Source organism: Garra rufa, chromosome 21 (assembly GCF_049309525.1).
Source record: "Garra rufa chromosome 21, GarRuf1.0, whole genome shotgun sequence".
Lineage (NCBI taxonomy): Eukaryota > Metazoa > Chordata > Actinopteri > Cypriniformes > Cyprinidae > Garra > Garra rufa.
Window position 1 is genome coordinate 13,118,902 of NC_133381.1, and position 22,296 is coordinate 13,141,197.

Here is a 22,296-nt window from a genome sequence, read left to right on the forward strand (position 1 = left end):
AGCCATTATTGTCAAAATAGCTGGCAACAAAAGTGAGTACACCCTAAGTCAACTTGTCCAAAGTGTCAATATTTTGTGTTAGCACCAATCATCCTGGGCATGGAATTGACCAGAGCTGCACAGGTTGTTGCTGGGATCCTCTTCCACTCCTCTATAATGACATCACGAGCTGCTGGATGTTAAGACACATGGTGCCATCTGCTTGAGGATGCCCCACAGGTGCTTAATAGGGTTCAGGTCTGGAGACATACTTGGCCACCCCACCTTCAGCTTCCTCAGCAAGGCAGTTGTCATCTTGGTGGTGTGTTTGGGGTTGGTATGTTGGAAAACCTGTTCGGCCTAGTTTCTGGAGGAAAGGCATCATGTTTTGCTTCAGAATGTACAGTACATGATGGAATCCATGTTTCCCTCAATGGACTGCAGCTCCCCAGTACCAGCAGCACTCATGCAGCCCCAGACCATGATGCTACCACCACCTTGCTTGACTGTAGGCAAGACACAATTTTCTTGGTACTCCTCACCAGGGCATCGCCAAACATGCTGGACACCATCTGAGCCAAACAAGTTTATCTGGACATGGTTTCAGTAATGTATGCTTTTGGACAGGCTGTCTTCAGCAAACTGTTTGCAGGCTTTTTTGTGAGCCAGCTTCAGAAGTGGCTTTCTTCTGGGATGACGCCCATGCAAACCAACTTGTTGCAGTGCACAGTGCACTTGGCAGCACTCGTGCATTTGTTTCTTGATGCCAGGTTCTGCACCTGACGCACAGAACAAGTGCTCAACTTGATCGACCCTTGCAAGCCCTGTTTTGAATGGAACTTATTTTGGAAAACCTCTGTATGACCCTGACCACTGTAGTGTAACTCGGTTTCAGGGTGTTACTGAACCTCTAATAGCCTTAGCCTTGAGTTTATATATATATGTGCTTCATTTTTTAAGATTAACTGTATTTTCCAAGGCATAGTTAAAATCCAGTGTTAACCCTGCCTGATTTAAATATTTCAAAACGATTAACAGTTGGAAACATTTGTTAAAAATTAAGAAAAGTAATCAAAAAGTAATTAAATGCAATCAGTAACATTACTTTACTAAAGTAATTGAAACAGTTACACTACTTATACAATTTTAAATAGGGTAACTTGTAATTTATAACCCATTACATTTCCAAGGTAACCTTCGCAACACTGATGAGATTGATAGTCCAAACTTGTGAACTAGTTGCATTAAGACGTCAATAAATTACCTAGTTACCTACGATGAATTCCTCTGTGTATTTCGTCTGTATAAACAGGGACGAAATATTTGCATTTATAATACTTAGATGGAAAAACGAGCCGCAGACCCCCCACAACCAGAGCATTCTGGTTTAGTCACATCGCTTTTTCACGTCTTAAGAGTCTGTCAGAATGAAGTATATCCCCCTCTCTTTGGTATAGAAACTGTGAACTCCGAGCAGCAAATGGAACAAGCCGGGTAATTGTGCTCACTTTTCTCACTCAGAATCGTTCTGCACTTTAAGGCTGAATGGAAGTGGAGTGCGATGCTTGTGGCAGGGGCCATTCAGCGCAGGGAGGTTTGCAGGATTGAAAATCAACAGGCAATGTGTAGTTATGCTGCTCACTGATTAAAAGAGATCAACACCATTGATTTTCTGTACACTTAAATCATTCTCTCTTATAGGATTTCAGTCAACAGCTTTGGTGGCAAAGACTGCTGGTGTCGGAGCCATTTATCCTTTCCCTCTTCTGTCGATATGTGGAAAGCGCCCAGCGACGTAATTCAGTTAAAATGACTGGCTCATCATTGGACCGTGTCATTTTAAGGCCTCCGTCTATTTGGCCAAAGTGCAAGTTTCGAAACCGTAAAGACATTGGTTAACATTATTTAAAACAGCAATAGCGAGCGTGTTTTGCTTTGTAGGGGGTGAAAAAGACCTTTAAAGCAAATTGAAACATCCCGTCCACTCGTGTAGCGGTAATACAACACGGGGGCACAGGCAATTTGTAGAAACGCTTAGTTTTTTACCCTAATTACACACTTACTTCCAGCTGTGCAGCTGGTGGAGGGAAGCTATTTGCTGTTAATGAGTATCCAACGGTCTTACAAAAAAATACGTAATGCTGTGCAGGCGCTGCTGTTCGTATTAAGGAAGGAAGCGAATTCCAAATGCATTTAACTTTAGTCATTTGAAACTTTCTTTAAGTGTTTAACTCTTAAGGAACAGAGAAACAGAATGGCAATTTCAAATGAACGTGCGATGAGTGTTACAATCAGCCGGAACAGCAGGGACATCTTCACTAGAGTCTCTCCTCGCCCCTTCCTCTCTCTCCAGCAGAAGACGTCTAAATTAAAGGCATTTAGCAGACGCTCTTATCCACAGCGACTTACAAAAGTGCATCGCTTTCCCATGTGAGACCACCATGGTCAACAGATGGCAAGCATGCTGGCATGACTGGTTTACTTGTAGTAGGGAAACAGTGGAAGCTAAATCTGTATGTGTGTCATTAATGGGTTTATTATTGTTAAAATAACAATTCTAGAATGAAGGGCGTCAAAATGACTTATACTGGAATAAATGGTTTTCAATGGATTCATTTTTACTAGAATATACACATTTAAATGTTAATGTCAGTAACGTCTTGTTAAGTACATGTTAAATTAAAAATAAAACTCATTGTACTGTAGCTAATTATACCTACAACAAATGTGTGCTTTTATGTGAGAAATTTTAATTTGATTTGACAACTTTTTGTAGATTCACAAAGAGAATCAGCAAATCTCACACAAAGCATTTTCACACTTACGTCCACAGATTTTGGCAGGTTTTACACTACTCCCTATTGAGGGAATAAGACCAGTACTACTCAAAAATGTTTGGATACGTCATGTTCTTTCGGATCATTCAGGTGTGCTCAAACTTTTAACTTGTGATGTATGTATGATATGAAATTGATTGAAGACATTTAACCCTTAAATGTGTACCCTGGGGCAACATTCACCACCTCTTCATTTTTTAAGGTTTGAGATCAACTTTCTTAGTATTCCTCAATCTATTCATTATAAACAATATAACAATTAAAAAAATTACACAATATAAAATAATATGTTTTTTGATTATTTTTTTTGTAAAACGTGTATAGGGTCGCTATAGACCCAAGGTGTGTAATAGTGTAAGTATATTTTTCGTGTGCAAAAATATGTAAATATCTGATGACTCAATATGTGCAATACACCTTTATTCCTCGAGGTGGCACTGTTTGAGGAACAATAATTACATTATGTTTCACTCATAACTATTGCAGGCAAAAAACAAAACAATGTCATCAGCAAAAATTTAACTGGTTTGAATGGCATTACTGCAGAGCAATTACTGTATGCAATAAAATATGTCACTTTTATTTGATGGCAGATGTGGTGAATAAGCTGCCAGTGATCAAAATATTGACTTTGAAGTCATTGAAAACGATAGTTTTGAGAATATGGTTCAGCCAGATGCTGAATGTACGGCGATTGTAAAATCATCTGCTCAAATTTAATCCTTCTAAGTTTCAAAAGGTACGAAATATGCTTTATTTTATTCTTCTGTAACTGTTCTTAAAATATCAAGAGAGTTTTTTGCTGTTGCAGAAGTTGGAGATCCATCCATGCTGGATATATAAGTCCGGGTAGCTAAAGATCTGAATATGTAATAATGATTGGCGAAACATTCATGCATTTAAGGGTTAATTTAAAAGCATGAATTTTGAAGTTTGAAACAACCACTTTTCACAATCCAGTCACTTTCTGATGGACAAAATCAAACCCCACCCACTTTTAACAGTTTCACTCAGAAATACATCACACAACAGATGTAAAATAAGTTGAAAATCATGTTTTAGGTTTGACTTTAAGATCATGAGGGCTATGAAGTAAGGATGTGACAAGACCTGTTGATATTTGGATGAATGTGTCACATGGACAGAATACATGGCGAGAAGCAGATGGCATGCCTATATCTTCACTTCTTCTGAAGACACATCAGATGACTTTAAAAGTGAGAAATGCCAAAATTTACAGATGTTCCCTGCCTTGATGTGTAGAAATGCAAGACATTTCAATCAAAAGTTGAAAGGACAGTTCACCCAAAAATAGAAACCCTGTCATCATGTACTCACCCTCATGTTGTTCCAAACCTGTATGACTTTCTTTCTTCTGTGAAGAAGATTTTTTTGGACCCCACTGGCTTTCATTGTACACTCTTAAAAATGAAGGTGCTTCACAGTGCCATAGAAGAACCTTTTTGTCTAAATGGTCCCATAAATAACCTTTAACATCTGAAGAGCCTTTCTGTTTCACAAAAGGCTCTTTGTGGCAAAGAATTCCTCAGATTATAAAAAGGTAAGCAAGAAATGGTTCTTTGAAGAAACTTTGGCTTAATGGTTCTTTGTGGAACCAAAAATGGATCTTCTATGGCATTGCTTGAAGAACCTTTTGAAGCACCTTTATTTTTATAAGTGTATAGACAATAACAGACATCAATATCTTCATTTGTGCCTCACAGTAAGTCATACAGGTGTGGAACTGCATGAGGGTCAGTATTTTAATTTTTCGCATGAACTATCCCTATAAAATTGAAAGCAGGGAAATGATAATGCTAGTCATGAGGCAGCATTTTAATCTAAATGTTGATAGAAATTTGAGCTCATTAGATTATATGGTTTGTTAAAGTTTAGAGTTAAAGTGATTGGTTAGCAGACTCCATCACAGAGGTTGCCATTTCAGAGGTGGCATGTTTGAAGGGCAATGGCACTGACATTTCCCTTGTTGCCGGAAACTGTCTAACAAGGTATTCCATGGTGTCACCAGCCGCTCCGTTCAGAAGTGTAAGAGAGGCAGACGTTTACAGCTGAAAATAGCTCACTCATTATCAGCGCAGAAGAAATGAGTGGAAGGAGACTTCCATAATCAGCCCAAAATAAAGCAGCGACATTATGAGCCGTCATCACCTATTGCGCTTCCCAAAAGAGAAGGCAAACATGATAAAGGTTTAAAATCATCATAAAAGCGGATTTACGTTCCAAGAACTAAACGGTTAGCGCTCGAATCTAAAAAGAGACCAAAGACGTAATGTGCCCCGTATAGTGTTCCAAATGCAAAGATTAATTCCACACCAGTACATGCTAATCAAAGGCAACTCCCAATCACTAGTTACGTAAGTTTCGAAACTGCCTATAAAATACGGCGGCTTAATTCCCTTTACTCTGGAGTTGTGCTCTAGATTTAGTTCATTTGGCAGAAGAGGCTTATTTCCATCAGCGCTACACTGCTATAATAGGGCGAGTGTGTATGTGTGTGTCCATGTGTGTCATAAAGGGTAAAGGCAGGGGGTGAGGGTTTAGTGAAATGCCCTTAGTTATATTGCCCATTACAGAGCCCCAAGAGTCCCTGTGGACCACCAACATGGGCCACAATAAAACGAGTGGACAGATGGAGATAGCCAGAGAAATATTCCCCATTCACATTCTAACAAAAAAAGACATCCAGTCCCCCATTATACTACAAGGTCACTTGTTTATGTGCAAACTTAAGAACATACGATTTTTGTGTTTGTTTACTATCAGTTTTAATATATAGTCACAGTAAACTATACTGAACAGTTTTCGAATATGTGTTAATATATATAAGGGACGATTCCTCCGAGGAGGCAAAAGTATTGGATGAGAAAAAGAAAATGTAGTACAAAAATAAAACAACACCAATATAACGAAACCTTGTCCAGTGACACTAGCAGGTAAAGTTACAGCGGTAGTCCGCATTTCTCGCCTCCGCCGAGCCCATTGGGTTTTAACAGACCCCCTAAAGCATGCAGTGAGTTTGGTGGGGGGTAATTTTGAATGGAGAATGAATGGAGTAAAGTCATGTGAGAGGAGGCAATGCCTCCATTGCGATATGATTGTATATGACTGGTTATGTTCTGCTGTGATTGGTTAATGCGATAAATCCCAACTCTTGTTTTCGTGCACGTTCCACGTTTGTGAATCAGTTTGAATAAACAATATAATGTTAATGGGAAGACTAATTTAAAAAGTAGATTAACAACACACATACTTAGATGTAACCACTTTGTTAGGCCAAAATAAGACTTGAAATGGCCTGAAAACATGATCATGACATGTAAGAGTTTTAAAGGAGTTTTAAGTGAGCTTGGTGTCTGTGACCAATATTCACTAAGCTTTGATGACTGATGATCTGAAAAATTCAAAAATAGTTAAAAGTTAACTAATAAAAAGAATAGCCGAACAAAATGAAATATAGTGTATAAAATGTTACTTTAATTATTATTTTGGAATAAATGTAAAATGCTTGAAACACTAACTTGATGAAATTCATACTTGGCTTTGATAAACAGAATACTGATAACACTGTTGATGTAAAAACACAAAATAGATTTTATATTAGTATATTTATCCAAGAAAATGTGACTGGGGCATGAATTTACGTTAGACTTTGAGGAGTTTGCCTCTTTATTTCAAATATAAGTCTGTGTTTGGGTGTCTACATTTTTTGATATATATTGTATGTGCTGTATAAATAAAAAGAGGAAACAGTCTAATGACCTCATTGTTCATTAATGAGCTAAAGACCCCTTGGTGACAAACATTGTCTGAAAATGAATCCTTTTGTCTTTCAGAAAAGCAGGTTAATTACCAAACCAGCATCCATTACATGAGTGCTGAATTATTTACATTATGGACACATCCGGCCAAACAGAAGCTCTCGCCGTGGATAAACTGTAGGAAAAATGCTGCTGGGCTTCCGTGTGGCATACGCATTGATTTTTAATAATTTGAAAAGAACATTGTGCAGCTCAGCAAAATAAAACACACCACTTCTAGAGTAATTCACAGTTGTTATGGCTGATCTGAGGAAAAGTTTTTTTTTAATGTAGCTGTGGAGTGACAAACTTCTTATTGGCACTGACACAATACAAAGATTAATGTAGAACTGAAGCTTTGCAACTCAAAAAAGAGCCGTTTGAGAGACATCATTATTCTTGGATTGATTATTTACAAGGACATGCAAAAGAAAGAGAAATAGAAAAGAAAAAGAAACCGCCCACAAGGTATCTACTCACAGAGGTGTTGCGTTGTATGAAATGCACAGAATGATAACACCCTGTCGACACCCTAAATCTCTGCTATTATAATCAATGCGGCACTGATGCATACACTGGAAGCATATGTTGTGTCGCATTGAGACTGTCTATTTTTGAGACGCTGCAGAGCTACTCCTACCACTTAATTAGACATGTCTGTATGAAAAAATAAAGAATTAATGCACTCATTAAATATCATTTCACTTTTTTCCTTTTCTTTGCCTTTGGTCTATTAATTGATTGTAAGATATAAATAAAGGCATTTATTTTCAATTTTCAATTATTTATGTAATAAAGCAGTTCTGTTCTAAAGTTGGAAGTCTGGGATTTTTTAAAAATGTAGTTAAAAATCCTTTATGCTCACTAATGCAGCATTTATTTGATCAAACATGTGATACTATTGTATTTTAAAATGAAATTTATTCCTGTGCTAACATTTTTTTTCAGCAGCCATTACTCCAGTCTTGACTGGATCCTTATATACCATTCTAACATGCTGATTTGGTGCTTAAGAAATATTTCTTATTATTCTCAATGTTGAAGACAGTTGTGCTGCTCAACATTTTTTCAGTATTCTTCGATGAATGAATAATAATGTAGCCTCTGAAGGGCAGTACTAAATTAAAAAATATGATATTTGAGGCAAAATAAGAAAAATGCACACATCTCCATTCTGTTCAAAAGTTTTCACCCCCGGCTCTTAATGAATGGTTTTTCCTTCTGAAGCATCAGTGAGCGTTTGAACCTTCTGTAATAGTTGCATATGAGTCCCTCAGTTGTCCTCAGTGTGAAAAGATGGATCTCAAAATCATACAGTCATTGTTGGAAAATGCTGGAAAACCAAATCATTTGTGAGATCTAAAGGATTTTTCTGAAGAACAGCAGGCAGTTGAACTGTTCAGGACAAGCAAGGGACTCATGAACATTTATCACTAAACAAAAAAAAGATAAAAAAAACAGCTGTGGATCATCCAGGTAAGAATACAGTATTAAGAATCAAGGGGATGTAAACTTTTGAACAGGGTCATTTTTTATTCATTTAACTACTATTTTCTCTTGTGGACTATGTGTAAACATATTTTATGTGAAATATCTTATTCAGGTCAGTACTAAATAAACAATAACATGCATTTTGTATGATCCCTATTATTTTGGTAAAATAATTAACATTTTGCAGATTTTAAATGGGGGTGTAAACTTTTGACCTCAACTGTGCATAAATATTTGAATGAAATCATTGAATGTATCGCTTGGCAGCTGATTACTGATCAAGCCCAGTGTGAACAGGGCATCAGAAATGTGCTTGGGCTTCTTTTTTCTTGTTGACCTTTAGTATTGAAATTTGCAGATGTGACCGATCAAGTTAGAAGAAACTCTGACTTACAATGTGGAGCATGAGGTAGTCTCCCAGGCCGGGGGCGCTGTCGATGCGGATCAGGATGCCATCCTTGAGCGAGGTGCTAAAGCCCACTGTCAGCCTGTCCGTACGGGTGCTCGGGCGCTCGTTGGCCGGCCAGTTAAAGGATATGAGGCCTCCTCCTTTCCCAAAGATATATGTTGTTCCAGCTGGAAAACACAAAAAGAGAATGCAAAGATTAGATTGTATTACCAAGGGCTTGACTCTGAACAGATTTCAAGACACTAATTATTTTAGGAAGCTGTGTGCAGAAGAACCTTTTAATTTGTTAAATAAAAAAAAAAATAAAGTAAGTTTGAGCCTAATATCATTAGACACTTTGCTAGCATGAACTTTCAGCCAAAGTAAAATATAAATCAAAGAGGCCCATACACACACACACACACACACACACACACACACACACACACACTGGTTTACATGTTTTATGGGGACATTCTATAGGCGTAAATACAAACCGTATTTTCTATCGCCCTACACCTACCCTACACCTAAACCTAGCCCTCACAGGAGATTGTGCAAACTTTTACTTCCTCAAAAAAACTCATTGTGCATGATTTATAAGCCTGTTTCCTCATGGGGACCTGAGAAATGTCCCCACAAGGTCAAAATTTACTGGTATTCCTATCCTTGTGGGGACATTTGGTCCCCACAAAGTGATTAATACCAGGTACACACACACACACACACACACACACACACACACACACACACACACACACACACACACACACACACACACACACACACACACACACACACACACACACACAGAGAACTACTAAAAAAAGCTTCAACTTTATTCATCCTATTTCTAGACTAAAAAATGTGCACTGCAAAATTACTAGTATATTTCACACATAATTACAAAGAATGGCAAGTAACATGAAATTCAGAAGTAGAAAAAATGAAGTAGTATTTTTATTTACAACTTCAAAAAACATGAAATCCACTTAAATGTCATTCCAAATGCAGTAGAGAAATAAGAGCAGGAAGAAAACTCGAATAACCCCACACATTGTCACATCCACAAACGCTGATAGTACAAGAACCAATGACGTGCCACTGAAATGTCCTCTTCAAGTTTCCCCAACTAGGCCAAAGACTTTGAGAAAAGTCCTGACATTTTTAAGTTGTCAGCGGCTGCTCTTACCCGCGTTCTCGTAGCACCAGCGATCGGATCTTAAGCATGAATAATGCCCACACCTGGGTCAGAAAAGTCATAATTCTTCAGGCTCATATTCTCAGCAGAGCCTGCTGCAAAATGCTGTGACCTATCCAAGTTAAATATAACTCTTTCCAGGGAATAACAGCAGAAGTCTTTGATGAATGAATTCTGCTATTATCATGCATTATACGAGGGAAAAGGTAAACGCAAAAGGCTTCACCTGGAATGGAGGTAGGGCAATAACTCTTTCCGAAATGACCGGACGCATACTGAAACTTGGAGAATGGTGTTGCGGTAAACAATAGCATTGTTGGGAAAACTGCAATTTCACAGGACTATTTGTTTTGGACAACAGTTGCAAGAGAGGAAAAGTTGATTTTCCCCCTGCTTTCAACACTCTACCAACAAATGGCTGCATGTGCGGTAGGAAAGGGGACAGCTGGCAGAACTGCCCTCCACTCAAGGGGCCTGTCAAGTGGAACATCTGGCCCTGGAGCGGATCATGCACTCACACAATATATCGCCCCCTCCATCTCAGACGTGCTGCCACTCGACATCCCTTTACGGCTCTCATTCTCAATTTGAGTCGTTGACTTCAGCGATTCTTTCCCGCGACAGCTTGGCAAGTCATCGGGGCAGCAGCATGTAATGTATATGCGAGATACATCCATATGCGTCAAGAAGTTATGATTTTGCCTTTACAGGCGACGCATCTGTCATTAACTTCTAACAGATCTCACCGATACACAATGGGAAGTCACAGCTGGAGATGCAATGCTGCCATAGGTGCAATCTTTCGTTTACGGACAAGACGGAACTGAACCTCATTTGCACTTATATGTGCCTGACTTTGAATGAAAATTACTCAGAGATAATGCATTTAATATCATAAGCAGTGGCACGAATTCTGTTGGTACTGCGTTTTTACTTCCAAAGCACTTAAAGGTTATTACGGGCTTTTTTTGAATGATTTGGAGGTGCTCTAGACTTGCGCTGTTATGTCAGACATGTAATGACTGTGAGGCTTTTAAAACAATTAAGAAACCTAAGTGTGTCGCTCCTTTCTGCATTTTGATGAGCTCGCCGATATTTGCGGTGATGTGTTTCGGATTAAGACGTAAAAGGGAAATGCAGCGGAACATTTTCATAAAGAGGAAGTAGTGTCAACGGTTTACTCAAAAGCAGTGCCTGCCTGCAGAATGTTCTTTAATAAATTAGCTGCCAGCTTCAAACAACCCAGCTAATGTGAATCTTAACCTGATAAGCATTCAAATGAGGACAGAACCCCACCGACGGAAAAAAAAAGAAGAAGAAGAAAGGACTTATTGAGACGCATACAATGTACTTCCCAAAGCCTCTGGATTTTATTTTAAGGTTTCGAGCACTAATGGTTGCCTTGGTTAAAATTTTCCATTAGGTAAAAAAGTGGTATCTCTTCAAATGGAGGGTGTTCTGCCTTTAATGGACGGTCTTCCAGGGACATAGACTGAATTATCAATAATCAGTCAATTATCTTGCAGAGTAAAATGGAAAACATCCGGACCTTTCCTAACATTTACGTACACTGCAATGCGATATGTGTAATTTTGTCTGTATAGCTGATGTGAATATGTTACTGAAACCTTTTAAGGTATAAACAACACATGTCTGGGAATACAGAATATGAAATAATGTTTTGCAACTGCATAGCAAACAACACTGTAGGTCCCAACCCCAAAGTAGTACTTATTAAATATTAAATACGCTTTAAATGTCACATTTTGAAATCATAACACACATAAATACAATTTTCTACCTTCTCAGAGTTCAAAATCCATATAATTAGAATTAAAGATAGATTGCAAAATTAAGACTGAGAGGAATACCCATAACACCTCTAAAACAATTACTTTTTACAATCATGAAAATACATTACGATTAATGTATTTTCATGATTGTTTGAAGCCAAAATCAAAAGCGAAACTGAATTTTGATTAATTGCACATCCCTAATAACTATGTACAAAAACAATTACAAGTGCTTGCCGTTTTACCACCTCTAGTGTTCATTTCTGTTGAGTGATATGCAGTGATATGTATTTATTGTATTTATTGGTAGACTACGTATTTTGCGTTTTGCAAAAAAGTTCCCACAGGTATGTTTTCGTCATGAGATCAGGTAGCTTTTTATAATGTCAATTAATTAGAGATGCTTTCGATTATTAAAAATTTTATGAAACCATTAAAATGCAACACAGAAAATGAATGGAAAACAGAATTTGGTTAATAAAAGGCTTGAGAATAAAATTTAAATGTATTTCATAGGGCTTTAAATAAATTGTTGTTAACAATTGAGTTTCATGATTTCAATTAATTAGACATGCTTTTTGATTAATATTTTTTAATTTTGATAGATAGATATTCGATAGAGTCTAGAAAAATTGAAATGAAATTTGGGAAAAATCAAATGAATTTCATAGGGCCTTACATTTAGAAATGAAACCAATGACAATGACACCAATACTTAAAGGTGCAGTGTGTAATATTTAAGATGATCTCTAGACAGAAATGAAATATAATATACATAACTATGTTTTCGGGGTGTATAAATACCTTACTTAATGAACCATTATGTTCCCTTCCGGAGGGAACTCTACGCTGCGTCCTGGTGGACACTATGGAGACGCAGTGTCTCGTTCCCTGTCCTCAGGGAACAGGGGTTACATACGTAACCCAGACGTTTTTATTACCTTAGAATTATCAGTTTATATCTACATACACCGCGGGTCCCCTCACATGGAAGTCGCAGTTATGTTTCTACAGTAGCCCTGAACGGACAAACTGCTCTACGGATCGCGTTTCATCACTGTTGTTCTTTGTGAAAAACACTGACACAATGATGAACAAATAACAGTAATATTCACAATAACATATTTTTATTGAATGATTAAGTAAATATAATTCCCTAATTTACGTTTTAAAAGAAACCTCATTATTCTTTGCTGTCTAAAAGGACGACATCTTAATCCTGTGCGGCTACCGTAGCTTCTGTAAAGGGAGGGGTGAGCGATGGACTAAACCGTTGGTTGCAATTCATAGCCTTACCGCTAGATGCCGCAAAAATCTACACACTGCACCTTTAATTAATTTAGAGGTAATTCACCTTTTTTGGTTGTAAAGTTTATAACCCCAGAAAAAAAACACTCTAATCTCATCTCAGCTTTGATACTCTTATCAGCGCAAAGGACAATCACCAACAAGGGCACATCCCTTTGAGACGTGCTGGTTACAGCGATAAGGCACACATGATGAAGAGTTCATGCGGCGTGTCACGTAGCGAAGAGCGGAGCCTTCATCCGCTGCATTAAAACTGCAACAAGAAGCCTGTTACTAGACAGTGGCGAGACAGACAAAAGAATGGTGCTTCTTCCATGTGTCAGCATGCAAGGTGGAAGTTCAAAGACCTGTCGCACGATCACGCATACGATCATAATGTAAGCGAAAATGAAATGCCTGCGCTCAGTACGTGATTCATCCGCACCAGCCCTATTGATATTCCGTAAGTGTGAAATGGAAATAGCGCTGCCGAGCTTCGTTCCCCCAAATTTGACTGTAAGATGAGAATGCTCAAAAGCTCAATTTGATCACGTACATCCCAGGTCCTTCTTTTCAGCCCGACACCACGCACGTGGAAAAATTGCTCGCCTGTACACACAGAGCTGTAATATCTGAAATAGAGTATTTTAAGCAGTCAGGCACTGTGCTAGAATGATCCCAAGAGTCAACAGTATAGAGCCGCTCTCACGGCGAGTGTCGGGAGGTTTAAAGTCTATCAGCTCAGCAATTGGTTCTGAGCTTCTTAGATAAGGAGGCGATTAGAAAAGCGAGCAGGTAGAAGTCCTGTCTGCTCCAAACTTGAATGCGAGTCCCTGTGAAGTTCTAGACTCGCATTTAGCAGATTTCTCATTCGATTACAATGACAAAGGCAGCGAGACCAGACGGACGTCACACGCTCTGTAACTTGTGAGCTTTTGGTTTGGATTGGGTTTTTAATTTAACTAGCAAATGAGGAGTTATGCTCACAGCGTGAAACTCACAGAAGATATGTGGCTTGAATAAGCCCATTTCTGCCAGTGGGGCACTTGGGAAACTGCATGAATAACATTCACACTCTTTCTTTTTCAAGTGCTAGTATGATATGAGTGGCCTAGTCGCTTCTTCGTGAATGTTTCTGTAAACGCTTCAGAGATCGAGGAGGGAGACAGATGGGCAGACTTAGCTGCAGAGTACAATCAAAGATCAAACGGCACAATGTGGCGCTAAAGAGGGGGAATACGCTAAACTGGAAACGAGATGGCATTTTGATAGATCTCTTTTGGCCCCCACCTCTCTCCTTTTCCCAACCCCGGCGCCAAAACTTATTCTGAGCATGTTTACCTACTCGAGAGAAGTCTTTTTCGTTCAATCATGGAAAGGGGTTTCTCAGGCCGTACTGCTTGGCAGTCTTGTCTTTCCCCGGAGAGCGAAATTCAATAGAGGTAATCATTACTGAGGACCGGTAGTCTGGACTGCCAACCAAAAACGGCAGAATAAAAAGATAAAAGTCTCATCAACACAACAAGAGCAAATAAAAATGCAAATTGTGACTATCAGGGAAAGAAACAGAAATGAGAAAACAATTAGAAAAAGAAGCATCTTGCTCAATAACTGTCTAGTTTTCTCTCCTAATGTGAGAGCGTGGGAGGGTTAACAAAATGCTTATACACAAAATCTCATTACCTTTATTGGTATAATTTTCCCACCCTCAAATTTCAAGCCGTTTCTTGTACTGTATGATTGCTAATGTGTGTAATTTTGGCACTACTACCCAGATAGGACATGTATGTCTGCAAGATGTCTGTTAAAGATCTCCTGATCTGGAAAGCATCTGCTGTGTACAAACGTCTGGCAGTTTTACATACATTCTAAATTACAAACATCTTAGAGACATCTAATAGACGTCTATTTGAAATCTGATAGGAAACGAGCAAACTATGTCTTGCAGATGTAAATGCAGACGTCAAATAGACGTCTCTGAGATGTACGTGTGCTATCAGGGTAGCATTACTGAAGAGAAATAACTTTCATTGGTCAATCAAAGAGAAAGCCCTGCCCCAAACCAAAGCCATTGGCTAAGCCAAACACTGTGGCTAACATTTGAAAACCTTATTCAACCAGTGTTTTTATTTAAATACTATTATAGTATTTTAATATTTTGAACTTGCTTGTGTTTCTATATATTTCGTTGTTTATTTAAATTTGAGTAATTTTATGTGCTTTTGTCTTTTTTTTATTAATTTTAATGTATTTAATTTTATACATTTCTGTTAAACTTTAGTTAAATTAAACTTTTAAAACATTTATAATTTTAATTTAAGTTTTTAAAGTTTGTTTTTCACCAATATTTATATATTTTTTATGTCAGCTTTATGCAAATAAACAGGTTTTTTACCTATTAATTATTATTTAATTGCTATGGATATTAAATATATATACATTTTTATATTTATTTCTTTTAAAGTTTAGTTAATTTTAGTAATTAAACTTGTTATATTGCTTATTTTATTGCAACATTTCTCATTTTTATTTAAGTTTTTTTTCCATCAATATTTCTATTTTATTTTATTTTTATTTATATTAACACAAATGTTTTACTTAATAACAACACAATTTTTACTGATTATTATTATTACTATTATTATTATTAAATATTATTATTTGATTAACAATTAAAGTAAATTTCTGTTATTTCTGTTAAACTTTAGTTTTTTTTATTTTCACATTTCTAATTTTATTTTTTACATTTATGTTTTTAAACTTTGTTTTTCACCAATATTTATATTTTATTTGATTTCAGCTTTATTTAAAATTAACAAAGATGTTCTACTTACCAATAACAACACTTTATTCAACCTATGAATTATTATTAAAATTATTTAATTTGATTAATAATTCAATTAAATTATGACGGATATTAAATATATATACCTTTTTTATAATTATTTCTGCTAAACTTGAGTCAATGTTAGTAATTGAACTTATTTTATTGCTTATTTTATCGCAACATTTCTTAATTTCATTTAAGCTGTTTATCACCAATACTTCTATTTTATTTCATTTTAGCTTTACTTAAATAAACAAAGATGTTTTACTTAACAATAACTCTGAATTCAACCTATGCATTATTATGATTTAATTTGATTATCAATTAAAGTAAAATGGATATTAAAAATATATTAATTTTATATATTTATTTCTGTTCAACCTTACTTAATTTTAGTAACTGAACTTATTTTATTGCTTATTTTATCGCACCATTTCTAAATTTCATTTCAGCTGTTTATAACAAATACTTGTATTTTATTTAATTTTAGCTTTATTTAAACGAACAAAGATGTTTTACTTAATAACAACACTGAATTCAACCTATGAATTATTATTATTACTATGATTTAATTTGATTAATAATTAAATAAAAATGGATATTAAAAATATATTCATTTATTTTGGTTAAACTTTAGTTAAATTTAGTAATTAAACTTATTTTATTGCAACATTTCGAAATTTCAGTTAAGCAGTTTTTCAGCAATATTTCTATTTTATTTCATGTTAGCTTTATTTAAATTAACAAAGATGTTTTACTTAACAATAACAGCACTGAATTTAAACTATGTATTATTATTATTATTCAATTTGATTAATAATTAAATTAAATCTCTATGTGATATTAAAATAGTTCATGTTTAAGATTAAAAAATACACCTGTTGGAACCACAGCATAGTGGCACACTTGATCAAATCTGGCTTGTTACATCTCCAAATCCCATTTGCCCTCTCATTTTCTGTGCTCTCTCAACAAAAGGCCAAAAAGTATATCACAGTGCTATGAATATTTGGCATCCACAGCAGCTCCTCTGATATCCCAGTCCAAATTTACAACTGTTTGCATTGTTCGCCTCCCCATCATTCCTCTTCATCTGTGAAAAATCAGACAGTTGCTTTGGGAGATTAACAGATTTTAAACTAAATAAACGCTGAGCAGGAACTGTGCCAACCGCAGAGCGCTTACCTCATTTGTGAGCATATTGCTCTGAAATAGAACAGAACATGGGAGCCAAGATTTGGCATTTCAGCCTGCAGCTAATTTTTAATTGACGACGATAACGGCATCTGAAAAAAATCGATATGTTTGCTTATGGATTGTCTCAGAGACATGCAAACTCGTCAAGCACGGAAGGATAATCATTACAACACACAACATATTGATTCCCTATTCACTAGAGCTGGAAGATTAGGAAATGTATTCGTAATGTGGCTGAGTGGCAAGCTTTATGAATTACTTCCATTCGACAAACACACGCGGAGACAGCATCCATTGTGCAAATGTCCTGTGGGCAGGGGAATCGTGTTACACATTTCAAAGCTACCTAGGTCTCGCCGCGTATGCCGAGAATATGAGTGGGACCGAGGCTCGTGGAAACCCAACGCTTCTCCCGGAGCGATGACGTCACTCACGGCATTGATGACTGTGGACGTTTCTGCCAAATTCTTGTCGGGCTGTATTTCATGGCTGGCTTTTCAGCGGGATGGAGCACATCCTTTAAGCAGAATGTGCTCATCTACTGTGAATAATCTCCAAGTGTTTGCCTCACAAAAGAGAAGACAAATGAGAAGCATCATAATTACAGAGAATGACTGATGACTTGGCTTTAAGCACAGTTCTCTCGCACCGATAGCATCCGTAGCTTTTGATGGCACGGAGTAACTGCTGTGTTGTTTTGATTTGATTTATTGGTTTGCCATTCTTTCATTAAAGGAATAGTTCACTCAGATATGAATGTTTTGTCATGTACTCAACCATATGTACTCACTAGAAAAGCAGTCTGTACAGTTATCGTACATTCTAACTCTCAGTTTTGGGTCCATAAAATGTAAATATTATTAAAAAGGAATCATTTGATCAAATCATCATATTATCACATAAAATAAAAAAAAATACCATATAAAAATAAAAATTTCAGATTATCATATTAACATTTTATCAGAACATATAATAAAATATTATTGAAATTTCAATTCAAATATGAAAACTATATATATAAAATTATTATTTAAGACTTTATTTATTTTGTTAATATTAATCTGAAATGTTAATATGATAATATTCATATTAGAAATATTTGTACTATATTAATTGTTTATTATTTTTTCACATTAATTACAAAATAAAATATATAAACTAAATATTTCCTTTCAAACAATTATAATTTCAAACACCGATCTATGATAAAATATTACGTTTATTTAATATTTTATTTATATTGTTAATAGTAATCTAAAATGTTAATATAATAATATTAATATTATATATATTTGTACTATGATAAATGTTTATTATACTAATTTTATCACATTAATTACAAAATAAAATACATTAACTAAATATTTCCTTTTAAATATATTAATCTTAAATATTAATATGATAATATTAATTTTATAAATATTTCTACCACAATAATATTTATATATATTTTATTTATATATTTTCAAACATAATTTTAAACAACAATCTACAATAAAATATTAAGACTACATAGCTAATATTTTAGTTATTTTATATTAATATTAATCTCAAATGTTAATATAATAATATTAATATTATAATTATTTGTACTATAATAATAATTGTGTATTATATTTTTATCACAATAATTACAAAATAAAATATATTAACTAATTATTTATTTTCAATCTTATTTAATTGTAAATACCAATATAAAATACAATATTAAGATGACAAAATGTTTTATTTATTTTATATTAATATTAATTTGGAATGTTAATATCATAATAGCAATGTGATTGTTTATTATGTTTTAGCACATTAATTACAAAATAAAATAAACTAAATATTTCCTTTTAAACATATATAATTTCAAACACCGGTCTATGCTAAAATATTAAGAATACATACTAATTTAATTTATTTTTATTAATATTAATCTGAAATTTTAATATCATATTAATATTAGAAATAGTTGTACATTAAAAAACTTTTTTTAAACACAATAATTACAAAATAAAATATATAAACTAAACATTTCTTTAATTTTCTATATAATTTCAAACACTAATCTATGATAAAATATTAAGATTACAAAATATTTTATTATTTTGATATTAATATTAATCTGGAATGTTAATATGATAATATTAATATTAGAAATATTGTTACAATAATAATTGTTTATTATATTAATTTCATCACAATAATTACAAAATAAAATATTTCAAACATGGATATTTAATAAAACTTGAATGAAAATATATTAACTTATTTGTATATTATTATAAGATAAATATTAATAACAACAGTAATATAATTTTTTTACATCATATTTTTAATATCGTCATATTAGGATTACATCATATTATAAAAAAAATATGATAAAAACAAAACTATATTTAGCTTATAAATTCAATCAATTTATCATTATCATTCGTAAATGAATCATTCAGACAGATTTTCCGGACCAAATCAAAAGATCACACTTGCAAAATGATTCGTTCACGAATCAACATCACTGCTTTAAAAGGGGTCATCGGATGCCCATTTTACACAAGTTGATATGATTCTTTAGGGTCTTAATGAGAACATACTTTGGTTAAAATTTCTCAATGGCAGTGTAAAAAAAACACTCTTTTTACCTTGTCAAAATCAGCGCTTTTTTAGAGCGAGCTATTCTGTTGCATGTTCCTTTAAATGCTAATGATCTCTGCTTGCCCTGCCCCTCTCTGCCGTGGGATGACAAGCCGTAATGTTTACTTTAGCTGCATTTAGCCATGTTTAGCTGTGAAACTCGCTAACTAGCACATTATTAAGAAAGGCCATTTGCAAAGATGCATAAAAAACCCTTACTTTTGCTGTGGGTGAAGCTGCATCTCGAACATAGACGCATATGTAGATCGGGATCTGCGTTTTCCTTTCAAAAATAAAAGTAACGTTAATCCTCTGCATCTTCAGCGGCTCAGATGTCGGGAGTAAATGACGACTGCTATGTTCATTATTACATCCAACAATAGAACACCTCAATCGATCAATTGGAGACATTCTTGTCTTCCCCCGCACCTGAGTCGACAAAATGGCGATCGGAGTCGGACTGTTTCAGCTCAGTGAGGGCGGGTCTATGGTAAGGTGCTCATGTCAATCAACTATCGTGGGAAGCTGAGAATGACCTGATTTTAAAAAAATCCACTGGATGGATTTTTATCATTGTAGGGTGGTTGTGTACACAAACTGCCAACACATAATTATTAATGTTCAAACAACACGTAAAAGTGAGTTTTGCATCCGATGACCCCTTTAAACAGAGAGCTACGGTTGATGTCCTTAACGACAAAATTGAATCAATTTCTTATATAAAACTATTCGTGGCTTCAGAAAACTTAAAGTTATATACACCACTTATATGATACACTTACAGTGCTTTTGCAATTTTTTGAAGCTTAAAAACTTCAGTCTGTGTTCATTATTTCTTCATAACTCAGGTTTGGAACAACACGAGGGTGAGTAAATGACAGATTGTTTTCATTTCTGTCCATCAATTTTTACGCTTTATCCATGAGAGACAACAAGAAGAAAGATGCTCGCTCTGATTGAGATTACAATTGTCTTTTGGTTAGATGCGTCTAAACTGTTGTTTTCGTGTCTCCACTGGAAACGAAATTAGAGAGGAATTGTCTTTTCGTGTGAGGAAAAGACTGGGCGGTAATCTCCTCAGAAAATTTGAATTTTTCATTTGAACATAATGCAACCTTCGAAGTCCAGAGAAAACAATGGAAATGAAAAATGCAAGCAAGCCACAGCAGTAAACCGCGTATCCCTCACCGTTACCATTTCCTGTGCTCCCCAGCTGTCTGACACTGACTGTTCACTGGGATAATTGGCCATTGTGTTTAGAGTCCCACTCTCCAAGATTTCCTAAGGTTATATTATGACAAATTATCCAATTTGCTCCACACTTTAGTAAGTGGCATTAAGCCAGCTATGGTAATAGGTTAAAATCTTTTTATATTTATTTTCCTTAGGCATTGGAAAGAAAAAAAAGACACTATATAAATATATACAGTCCGCATTAAATTTTCATGCTGGACATTTACGTGCACTATATTGGATTTGTAAAGGCATAAATAACTTAATACTGCATAGGGGGTATATGTTGGGCTGTCTCATCCTCTAATGTGTTGTTTTGTACACCGTGACACATATTGTCGGTGCCTAATGGTTATAAGCTCCAAAGCCTTCCTCCTTAATGTCCAATAAATTCTTGTTATTCTCCCTGCCTGGTCCACTGAATAAGTGTTGCCACCTTGTTGTCATGACAACAGGCTCTTCACTGTACATCGGCGGTAGGAACATGATATAGTTATCGCGGGAGAAGTTCTCGAACTTTACGATCAGTGGCAGCCGCCGGTCGAGTCCCTCCGGTCTTGGTGCGGGTATTATGTGAGTGCTTCACTATTTATGACTCTAATTACACATAACTCTCTCTTGAATTTCCTTTTATCCCTTCTCTTCCACTCCCTCGGTTTGGGCAAAACGCACAAAGTTAAACTTTGATCATGGCTTTGTGGTTTGAGAGTTTGTTGAGTTCATATACCGCACAACTGACCTCATCCAGGCAAAGCTATGTGATCTCTTTATAGAGTTGGCTTTGAATGGCTGGAGATGCTGTCCAATTAAACAAATGGAGTTGCTCGCAGGGGCTCTGATTGGAGATAAACGCCTTGATGTTGGAGATAAACGCTTAGGAACGCACATCCATGGATACAAGATTTCAGTGGAAGGAACGACAATGAGCTTTATATTCACAATGACGTTTTAGACTTGACTCTCTCTTTCAAGTCCGTTCAGGCATTTTTCTATCCATGTCATTACATACTGACTGAACTCTAGCGTTCCTATGGTTGCAGATGCTGACATTCAGGATGAAAGTTTGCAATTTAAAGTTAATACAAAGAAACACTACCAAAAGGTCCATTAGAGAGAGACGAAGGTCAGGCCAGGCCAGGCCAGGCCAGGAGTGTTCAAGACCTTACAATACAATTTAAATATTAAAATTATACAAGTATATACTTACACATTTTGCCATATACTATGAAACAATATTTTAAATCATATTAAAATGTCAAGTACAAATTTCCTTTCAAAAGTTACCTGTGGGAACTTTTTCCGGAGACGCGAAAATAAGTACCAAATAAACACTGCAGTTTCCAACAGAAATGAACACTAGAGGTGGTAAAACAGCGAGCACCTCCTGGATGTAACAAGCTTGCTTGGTAGCTCAGCAGGCACTGAATTGGACTTAGGATGGAGAATCCTTGGGTACAAATCCTATGTGAAACATGACTCGGGATGAAAGAGTTGAAAAATGAGAGATCAAAAAACAAGCTAAACATTGCGTTTTATGTCACATTCACTTTTTATCATATTATCAGGTATGTTTAGGTGTAGTGCAGATGGTACATTATTTTAAAATGCCACAGAGCATTACAGTTA

The 22,296-nt window shown here is 35.5% G+C and overlaps 1 protein-coding gene across 17 annotated transcripts in view; it reads right to left on the reverse strand.

Annotated features, from left to right (window-relative positions):
- Window positions 1–22,296, reverse strand: part of nrxn3a (neurexin 3a) — a 384,050-nt gene that overhangs the window by 83,224 nt on the left and 278,530 nt on the right. For all 17 annotated transcript variants that reach the window (XR_012341102.1, XR_012341101.1, XR_012341100.1 and 14 more), the window contains one exon: window positions 8,520–8,701. Coding sequence is in view for 14 of the 17 variants with exons in the window: in XM_073826841.1 (XP_073682942.1) it covers window positions 8,520–8,701 (182 nt within the window). In the remaining 3 variants the exon portion in view is untranslated. The remainder of the gene's footprint in view (window positions 1–8,519; window positions 8,702–22,296) is intronic.